General features: G+C 59.4%; 2 protein-coding genes across 2 annotated transcripts in view; one reads left to right on the forward strand and one right to left on the reverse strand.

Annotated features, from left to right (window-relative positions):
* The window catches only part of NTN5 (netrin 5), a 31,676-nt gene extending 27,452 nt beyond the window's left edge, over positions 1-4,224 (reverse strand). Inside the window, exon 1 of the mRNA XM_074937312.1 lies at positions 4,017-4,224. The gene's annotated coding sequence lies outside the window, so the exon portion shown is untranslated. The remainder of the gene's footprint in view (positions 1-4,016) is intronic.
* A 1,235-nt stretch (positions 4,225-5,459) lies between these two features.
* Positions 5,460-9,308, forward strand: IZUMO1 (izumo sperm-oocyte fusion 1). The gene is made up of 8 exons (XM_074937396.1): positions 5,460-5,701; positions 5,874-5,948; positions 6,710-6,796; positions 7,694-7,774; positions 8,175-8,275; positions 8,462-8,612; positions 8,750-8,921; positions 9,115-9,308. Exons 1-8 carry the CDS (start codon positions 5,467-5,469, stop codon positions 9,188-9,190), a joined length of 978 nt encoding a protein of 325 aa, XP_074793497.1. The 5' UTR covers positions 5,460-5,466; the 3' UTR covers positions 9,191-9,308.
* The last annotated feature ends 469 nt before the right edge of the window (positions 9,309-9,777 follow it).

Genomic DNA, 9,777 nt, shown 5'->3' on the forward strand with positions numbered 1-9,777 from the left:
CCATTGAACCAAACTGCAAACTCTGGATATGATGGAAACCACAGCAAGCCAGGGGCCCCCCAGCACCCTGAGTTCCAGCACCGCTGCCTCCCGCCTCTCTTCCTGCTTCACTCCAGCCCCGAAAAGTCTCAGCACGCCCCCCTCCTGCCCCCCAAACTCATCCACGCCAGCGTCTCCCCTCTCCATGTGCTCCCCAACCTGGCCAGCGCCTGGGGCCTGTTCCCCCAGGGCCCAGATTTCGCAGCCCTCGGATCACCCGGGGTTTGTTTGCTTTCAGTTAGATCCTGGGTTTACAAGACCCCACCATCCCGCCCCTTTGCCCAGTTTACAAGCCCTGGGGTCTCGGCCTCCACGCGAGCTGACGGCCCAGCTGAAATCAAAGATTTATTACCTCCGCGCGGCTCCGATTTGTTCAACCTCCGACGGGAGAAGGGGAAACGGCCGGGGGAACTGTGAAATTGGATGTTGTTTTCTAAAGAGCCCGCCCCCACTCTCACCACTAGACCCCAGTCCCCTCCCAGAGCCAGGGAGAGAACCCAGGCGTCCTGGCTCCCACTCCCCCCTGCAGTAACCATTAGCTCCCACTCCCCTCCCACAACTGGGGATAGAACCCAGGAGTCCTGGCTCCCAGCCATCCCCCACTCTAACCACTAGACCCCACTCCCTTTGGTTAGAGCAGGGAGGGTGGGGGGCAGCCAGGACTCCTGGGTTCTATCCCCAGTTCTGGGTGGGGAGTGGGGGTAGTGGTTACAGCAGAGGGGACTGGGAGCCAGGACACCTGGGTTCTATCCCTGGCTTTAGAAGGGGAGCGGGGTCTAGGGGTTAGACCAAAGGATCACATACTTTTTAACCCCTTCCTACAGCATTAGCGAAAAACATTCACAGCCCTTTGATTTCTCACCTTCGGCCCTGCTCGGAGCACAGCTGCCCACGGCTCCCACTCGTCTTATTTCCTCCAGCTGTGAATATCTTCTCCCTTCCTACCCCGCCCCTACCCACACGTCTCCGGGTCCCACACACCCCAACCCACCCTGGGCCCGCCCTAGCTAATACCCCAGTATTGATACTAACACCCATAGCCTGTTGCAGCTAATACCCCAGTATTGATACTAACACCCATAGCCTGTTGCAGCTAATACCCCAGTATTGGTACTAACATCCCATGCCTGCTGCACCTAATACCCCAGCACTGATACTGGCACCCTAAGCCTGGTCCAGCTAATACCCCAGTATCAATACTAACACCCTGAACCTCCTAGAGCTAATGCCCCAGTATTGATGGTAAAATCCCGAGTATGTTGCAGTTAATGCCCAAGCATTGGTACTAACATGCTGAGCCTGATGCCTGGATGGAGCTAATCCCTCAGCCTAATGCAGCTGATCCCAAAGTATGGGTACACACTGAGCCCCAGGCATAGGGAGGAGAATGGGGGGTCCTGGCGCAAGGGATGGGCACCCAGAGCCCCTGGCATGGAGGGAGGGGACACAGAGCCCCTGGCATGGGGGAGGGGGCACCCAGAGCCCCTGACATGAGGGGGAGCAGATAGGGGGTGCAGGGAAGTCCCTCAAATGCGGGGGCCAGGAGGGTGGCCCCCAGGGGCTGGGGGGTGCACAGAGCCTGGGGGGATGCAGTGAGCTGAGCCGACAAGCAACAAAGCTTGCAACCCTCTGGTGCTAAAATATGAGCTAATGGTCCCCCCCCCGCCCCGGCAGCTGGCAGAGACACCACGTGTGTGTGGGGGGGAGGCTTATACTGTAATACCCCCCCCCCCCAGCACAGGAACACTTTTCTTTCTTTCTTTCTTTCTTTCTTTTTCTTTCTTTCTTTCGTTTCCATTTCCCACTCATTCTCTTCTTCTTTCTCATTCAAAATGTTCTATTTTTCATCCTCTCTCTTCCCCCCTTTTCTGTTTACTGCATTAGTTCTTTCCTTTTTCATTCTTTCGTTCCCTCTCGTCTCTCGTTCATTCATTCATTGTCCCTTTTCATCCTCTCTTTTCAATTTTCCATTCCATCTTCCTTGGGTCATTTGTTCTCTTTCTTTTTTCCATTCATTCTTTTCTGATTTGCATTAATCTCCAGTTAGTGTCTGTTTCATTCATTCATTCGATATTTCTCTTCAGTTCGGTTTCATTCACTCTCTTTTGCTTTCATTCTTTCTTTCCTATTTTCAATTTTTCTTTCTTTTTCATTCATTTTCTAATTTCTCATTCATTTCTTCATTTTTGTTTTTTCATCCATTCATCCAACATTTCTTTTCAAATTTCCATTCATTCTCTCTTTCTTTCAGTCCTTCTTTTCTGTTTTTCATTCTCTTTATCATTCATTCTCTAGTTAAGTTTTTCATTTTTCTTTTTCATTCTTTATCTTTGCTATTTTTCATTAGTTCTTTTTTCTTTCATCCATTTGCTCTTTCTTTCTTTTCTATTTTCAATTCTTTCTTTTTCATTCATTTTTCTTTTCCAGTCTTTTCTATGTTTCCCTTTCTTTTTTTATTCATTCTCTGTTGTCTAGTAAATTTCCTCCTTTTTCTTTTTCTTATTCAGATGATATTTCTTTTCAATTTTTCATTCATTCTTTTTTCTTTCATTCATACTTTCTTTTCTAGTTTTGATTCGTTCTCTTTTTTTCACTAATCCATTTTTTTCATTAATTCTTTTCTATTCTTCCTGCTCTTTTCCCCACTCTTTGCCTTCCTAACACCTTCTTTCTCTCCATCCATTCGCTAGTTTATTTTTTCATTTGCTATTTTCATTCTTTTCGATTTTTTGATTCATTCGCACTTTTCAACCCATTTTCGCTTTTTCAATCATTCATTCTTAGCTATTTTTCATTTCAATCTCCCTCTCAATCTTTCTTCTCGGTTTCAATCGTCTTTTCACTTGTTCATTCTTCATTCACTTTTCGCTAATTAATTGATTCATTCTCTTTCCTGTTTTTCATTCTTTCTTTTCTCCTTTTACAGCCTTCTTTCTTTCTTTTCATAGTTTCATGTCTTTCCTCATTTCTTCATTCGTTCTTTCTCTCATTCACACGCACATTTCCCAGAGAAACTCACCTTCCATTTCTCCTTCATCCCACGCTCTGCACCCACCCGGAGTTGATGCCCAACTCACCCCGAATGGCCAGCCCCGAACTGTGTGTTGGGGCTTCTGGATCTGACCCCTCTGCACCCCATTTAGGGGACCCAGGAGTCCTAGCCCTGGCTCTGGGAGGGAAGTGCGGGCTAGTGGTTGCGGGGGGGGGGGGGAGGCGGGTCTGGGAGCCAGGACTCCTGGATTCTCTCTCTGACTATGGGAGGGGAATGGGGTCTAGTGGTTAGAGAAGTGGGGCTGGGAGCTAGGAGTTAGGTTCTCTCCTCGGGGAGAGGAGTGTCCCCAGGACGCCCATCAGGGACTCAGATTTACACATGTCTCACTATGGACCCACATGGGCACCTCTTAGATCCCACTCCGATTTGGGCTGCATGGGGGGGGTTTGAGAAACCGATACAGCCGGGGCGGACCCTGGACTCGCTCGGACTCACCATGCCGCGGGGGAGACGGTCGCCCCCCGAAAGACGAGCCAGACACCCCGGATTCTCCAAGGAGGGACAGGAACACCGAGCTGGGTGCTGCTCTCATAGGGCAAGGGCTGGGGTTGCCTGGTGTTCCCCACTGAGCCCTCCAGCCCGTCCCAGCTGCTGAGGGCTTGGCACTCCAGAGGGGCCGGCTGTGGGGAGAGGCGTGTGGGGCTGGGAAAAGGAGGGGCGGGGACGGGACGGGGAGAGGGAGCGAAGGAAGGAATCAGCAGAGAGGATGGTGCTGGCTCTCAGCCTTCCCAGACGATTGTACCCCTTTCAGGAGGCCAACGCGTCTTGCGTTCCCCCGAGTTTCACCTCCCTGAAAAACGACGTGCTTCCAAAATCAACCCACCAAATACGACAGTGCCCCAGCCACAGTGTTACTGAAAACCTGCTTCCCCTCGCCTTGTCCCCATATCAGATGAACCAACCGGGATAGAAATCCTGTCCTTACCTCCCAGGGGATCGTACACAGAGCCGTCCGAACCCGTCACCATCTGGATGAAATGTTCCCTTGTCCTGACTTCGCAGGCGCGTTTTCTGTCGCCTGCTGTAAAACCAGGCAAATATCTGGATGAGTTGATAGACCCCCTGGGAGACCTCGGCGTACCCCTGGGGATACACGTATCCCTGGTGGAGAACCACTGGATGGAGGGATCCAGACCAGTACTTGGGTCGTGGCTGGGTTCAAACCTTCCCCTCTAGGGGGCGCTGGCTCCCATCCGGCCCCAGGGCAGGGACTGGCTGGCTCAGAGGGGTGGGGAATGGGGCACGGGGCCTTTCCCCTCAAGGGGGCGCTGGCTCCCATCCAGCCCCAGGGCTGGGACTGGCTGGCTCAGGGGGGCGGGGAATGGGGCACGGGGCCTTTCCCCTCTAGGGGGCACTGGCTCCCATCCAGCCCCAGGGCAGGGACTGGCTGGCTCAGGGGGGCAGGGAATGGGGCACGAGGGGCAGAGGAATCTGTTTTTATTCTCAGCTGCCCCACGGCTGTAAAGTGGGGAGAATGATTCTCTTGGGATCTAGTTAGAGTGGGAACTCCATGGGGCAGGGACGATCTCTAGGTCTGTGCAGCACCCGGCACAATAGGGCCCTTGATTCCCCCACAGCTCTGACGGTGCCCCTCACTCCCAACCCGTAGCCCTCTGCCAGCCCAGCCCTGGGCAGGGCCCCAGCTCTGCCCCTCACTCCCAACTCGCAGCCCCCTGTTAGCCCAGCCCTGGGCTCCCCCCAAAGCTCTGCCGGTGCCCCTCACTCCCGACCCGCAGCCCCACCTCCCATTCCCAGCTGGCCAACTCTGTCCCTCACTTGATGAAAGCAGCCATCAATCTCGATGCTGGTTTTATGACCCCCCTCCGCCCCCCACCCCGGGTTGCCCATTTGGATCAAAGGTTAATTAATCCGAAGCAGACCGTGTCCAGAGTTATTCTGACCCCCGCCCGGGCAGGTGGTCCCAGCCCTGACACACAAGCCGCTATGAAAGACCAACAGGGCCCCGGCCCTGCCAGGGGGCCGGGGACTCAGTGCGGGGCTGTGGGGACACAGCAACCATTTGGGACTCAGCTTGGAGGGGGAAGGGAAAGGCAGGTGGGATTAACCCTGAATCAGAGACGCCTGTCACCCTAAAGGAGCTCGGATTTCACATGCCCAGCGTTGGGATGCAGCCCCTCTGGGGTGGGGCAGGGGCTGGGTATACAGGGACCCCTTGCACGGCACTGGGACGTGGCCCCTCTGGGGTGGGGCAGGGGCTGAGTATACAGGGACCCCTCGCCCAGGTCAGGGTGTGAAGGGTTGAATCTTACCATGTGATTGGCCAGGCCATTGTGATGTCAGGGGTGGGTGCTGAAGGCGATTGGCCGCGAGGCAGGGGGGCGGGGTGGTGCGAGGTCACCCCCTGGTGGCCGGCCATGGCCTGGGCGGTGTGGCTGGTGCTGTGGGTGCTGGGGGGTCCGGGGGTCCGGGGCTGCCTGCGCTGTGACCCCGGCTCCATGCGGCTGCTGCGGGAGCTGAAGGGGCCCTACCTGGTCAGGCAGCTGCGGGGGGACCCGGACCTACGGGCGCGGCTGGAGGCCCTGCTCGAGCGCAGCCTCCAGGGGCTGGCGGAGCTGCCCATCGGGCCCCAGACCTACATGGGGGTCATCGGTGCGCAGGGGCCCCTACCCCCCGCCTCTGCCACCCCAATACAGCCCGGAGGGAGGGAGGAGAGGGAGTTGGGGGGATGTTAGGAGACGAGGGGCTGTCTGGGGGGCAGCAATCCAGAGCGTTGGGTCTCATCCCCTTTGCTGCCCCCCCCACTAACACATCACCCCCCCAGATGAGAAGACGATGGGAGAAGCCGCCGCCCACTTCAGACGGGCCGTGACCCGAATCATGGAGAATGACTTCAAAGGTACCAGCCCTGGGGTGCCCCTCACTCCCGACCCGCAGCCCCCTGCTAGCCCGGCCCCGCCAGTGCCCCTCACTCCCGACCCGCAGCCCCCTGCTAGCCTGGCCCTGGGCTCCCCCCAGCCCTGCCGGTGCCCCTCACTCCCGACCCGCAGCCCCCTGCTAGCCCGGCCCCGCCAGTGCCCCTCACTCCCGACCCGCAGCCCCCTGCTAGCCCGGCCCCGCCAGTGCCCCTCACTCCCGACCCGCAGCCCCCTGCTAGCCCGGCCCTGGGCTCCCCCCAGCCCTGCCGGTGCCCCTCACTCCCGACCGCAGCCCCCTGCTAGCCCAGCCCTGGGCCCCCCCTTCCAATTGCCAATGAGGCAGCGCCCTCTGCTGGCTGCTCTGCGATTTTGCAGCTCGATTAACCATTTGAACCCTGAACCGCTTAGACGACGTGGGTCGATTCTAGGAGAGGGATTTTCGCGGGGGGTGGGGGTGTTTGCTCTGTATGTGGGTGGTGGGATATGGGGGGAGGGGCTCCGCTTTGGTGTCGGGGAGGGGTGTCTGGTTTTCAGTTAAATTCCCCTGTTGCCTCTTGAACCTAATGATGGGGCGGGGCAGGAGCTGCGCTGCTGTCACATGGTGAGGATCTGAGGGGTGGGGCTGGGGTGGCTGAGGGCTATGGGTGTGGCTAGACGGGAGCTACGCTCACAGGGCTGCCCAGTTGTGTGGGGCCGTGGCACTGTCCTGTGTGGTGTTCACAGCACCCTGGTTGCTCTGCAGATGGGCAGCTCTTCAACGAGGTGATGTGGAGTCTGCAGGAGCTGAGAGAGACCTTCACAAGCCTCATGGCCCGATTCCAGAGAGAGGGTGAGGGAAGGTGCCCCTCACTCCTGACCCACAGCCCCCTTCTAGCCCAGCTGTGTTCCCCCCAACCTCTGCCGGTGCCCCTCACTTCCGACCCGCAGCCCCCTGCTAGCCCAGCCCTGCCGGTGCCCCTCACTCTCAACCTGCAGCCCCCTGCTAGCCCAGCCCTGTTCCCCCCAAGCCCGGCCGGTGCCCCTCACTCCCGACCCACAGCCCTGTTCCCCAGGGGATTGGGGGGGGATGGGCCCCATTTCTCACCCTTCTTCTTCCTTCTTGTTTTGCAGTTTTTTGCCCGAATAAGTGTGGTGAGTGGGAGCTGGCGGGGGGGTGGGGGGCAGGGACAGATCCTGGGGGTTCCAGGGACCCCATCTCTGATTCCCTGGGGGGGTCAGGGATCTCCATGCTGGGAGGGTCTTATCCTTGACTGCACTCCAGGCCAGGGAGCCCTGACCTCCTAATGCTAACCCCCCCGCAGCTGTTCAGGGCCTCCCTGCTGATCCCCAGTAATCCCTTGCCTCCCGCCAGCCCCTGAATGCCTGGGTCCAATTCCCCCAGCAAGTCAGGTTCTGACCCCCCAGGACACTGGCACCAACCTTACTCCCCGAGGGGCTGTCCCCCCACTCCAGCTTCTGGGGCTCTGATTCCCCCCTGGGCTCTGACCCCCACCTCTCTGCAGGGCCCTAACCCTGACACCCCCTGGGCTCTGACCCCTACCATCCCTGACACCCCTCTTGGCCCTGATCCCTGCCTCTCTGCAGGGCTCTGGCACCCCCCCGGGCCCTGACCACCACCTCTCTGTAGGGCTCTTACCCCCCACCCCTGGCTCTGATCACCCCTTAGGCCCTGACAGCCCCCCGGCTCTGAACTCCCCGCTGGGCTCTGACCCCCTCCTCTTCGCAGGGCGCATGGTTCACCAGTTCATCGACTGTCGGGTCTGTGGCACCGAGATCTACTCCTGCAACCGGGACCTGCGCTGTGGGGGTGAGCGGGGGGTGCCAGGGAGGGATGGAGGGGTCAGACGATGTGTGGGGGGGTCTACTGTGAAGGGATTCGGGGGGGGGGTCTAGAGGCCTCCAGCCTGTTTTGGGGTTTCACTCTCAGGCTCCAGGGCCTGACTCCTCCTGCAGGGTCAGGAAGGAAAATCCCCTCCCCACCACATGGTGAGGTGTATTGTGGGTAACGATGGGGTCCCCTATATCTGACTTTGGCCACTGTCAGAAGCTGGACTGGATGGGCCGGGCGGGGGTTACAGGGAGGGATGGGCCAATTGCTGTGACCCAGGGCACACTGCTGGGGTCGATGTGGGGAGCGTTACTGGGGTGGATGAGATGGCCGGGGGGGGGGGGGGGGTTATGGGCTCTGATCTCTGGGTCTCTGGCAGAGCGGAGGCTGCAGGTCCAGCAGGAGGACGACCTGATCCTGGACTGTGCCTTGACCTGGCACCGTGCCAGCTATGGGGCCAAGAGCTACCGCTTCTACCGGGTACAGTGCCCCACACTCCCGACCCGCAGCCCCTGCCAGCCCAGCCCTGCCCCCCCGCAGCTCTGCCGGTGCCCCTCGCTCCCGACCTGCAGCCCCCTGCTAGCCCAGCCCTGGGCTCCCCCCAGCGCTGCTGGTGCCCCTCACTCCCAACCCCCAGCCTGCCTGATCCCTGTGTCTCTCCGGCAGGCGGTGGGGGGCGTGGAGCAGGTCATAGTCACGGGCCCCGACGCCTTCCTCGTGAAGAAGGAGGCGACAGTGAACGACTCAGGGCACTATCGCTGCGAGATGCTGAACACCCAGGGCTGGGTCTGCTCCAAGCTGCGCTTCCAGGTGACAGGTGAGGCGGACAGAACCCAGGAGTCCTGGCCCCCAGCCCTTCCCCCCAGTTCTAACAACTAGCCCCTACTCCCCTCCCAGAGCTGGGAGAGGAGCCAGCCCCCCCCCGCTCTAACACCTGTCCCCTCCCTATTGCAGTGACTCCCCTGCCGGTGAATAGCACCCTACCGCCTTTGCCGCCCCTGCTGGGGCCCCTGACGCTGCCCCCCCCACCACGGAGCCCGATCCCCCTGGGGGGGCCTGGAGACTGGACCGTCTGGGTCATCATCGGGAGCAGCGCCGGGCTGGTCCTACTGCTCCTCGGGGGCTGGTGAGTCCAGATGCCGGGGTCCCCCCCACCCCTTCCCCCGGGGGGCAGGGCACCCATGTGCCAGGGTCTGTGTGTCTGGGGGAGGATGGGGGGAAAGGCCCGTGCCAGGGTGGGGGGCAGATGCTGACTTTGTCTCCCCCCCGCCAACAGCTCCCCCATTCTCCTTCGCTAACCCGCCTTCCCCACCCTACAGTGCCTACATCTATCGCGGCCAGCAGAAGGTGCCCGAGGAGGATGGTGGCAGCCAGGGGGGGCAGCTGAAGATGTGACCTGCCCCCCCCGGAACCAACCCCCCTGCCAGCCCAGCACTGGTTCCTCCCACCTCCGAGGTGAGGGGGGGTACTGGACCCCCTCCCTCCGCTACGTTGAAATAGATGGGATTTTATTGCCAACACACTGTCGCCCCAGACTCCCGGGTTCTGTCCCCGCCTCGGGGAAGGGAGCGGTGTCTAGTGGTTGGAGCGGGGTGGAGGGGGGAGCTGGGAGCCAGGACACCTAGGTTCTATGCGAAACTCATCGTGCCTCAGTTTCCCTCCCTATGGACAACCCCTCAGCTGACCCCGCCCTGCCCAGCTGGAGTTAAAAACCATAGAGGCAGCCGGTGCAGTGGGAAGGGGCTTTATTGTGTGGGGGGAGCAGCTTGGCTTCCAGGAGTCCCCCCTCGACTGACCCCTCCCCCAGCCAGCACTTGGGGGAGGGGCCTCCCGATCCATGTGGGCGGAGCCATCAGAACTGTGGAGCTGGGGCGCGGGTTTGAACGAGGCTAGGCAGTTCCAGGTGTATTGGGGGGGTTGGATATAAGTGGGGGTTTCTACTCAGTCCCCTGCGAATCGGGGCTCATGGGAGGCCAGAGTCC

This window comes from Natator depressus, chromosome 23, assembly GCF_965152275.1.
Source record: "Natator depressus isolate rNatDep1 chromosome 23, rNatDep2.hap1, whole genome shotgun sequence".
Taxonomy (NCBI): Eukaryota; Metazoa; Chordata; order Testudines; family Cheloniidae; genus Natator; species Natator depressus.

Bases quoted from the DNA above. Each gene is read 5' to 3' on its own strand.
- IZUMO1 (XM_074937396.1), top strand. From the start codon at position 5,467: ATGGCCTGGGCGGTGTGGCTGGTGCTGTGGGTGCTGGGGGGTCCGGGG. The intron at 8,276-8,461 runs GTACAGTGCCCC...TCTCTCCGGCAG, and splicing joins AGAGCTACCGCTTCTACCGG to GCGGTGGGGGGCGTGGAGCA. The intron at 8,613-8,749 runs GTGAGGCGGACA...TCCCTATTGCAG, and splicing joins GCTGCGCTTCCAGGTGACAG to TGACTCCCCTGCCGGTGAAT.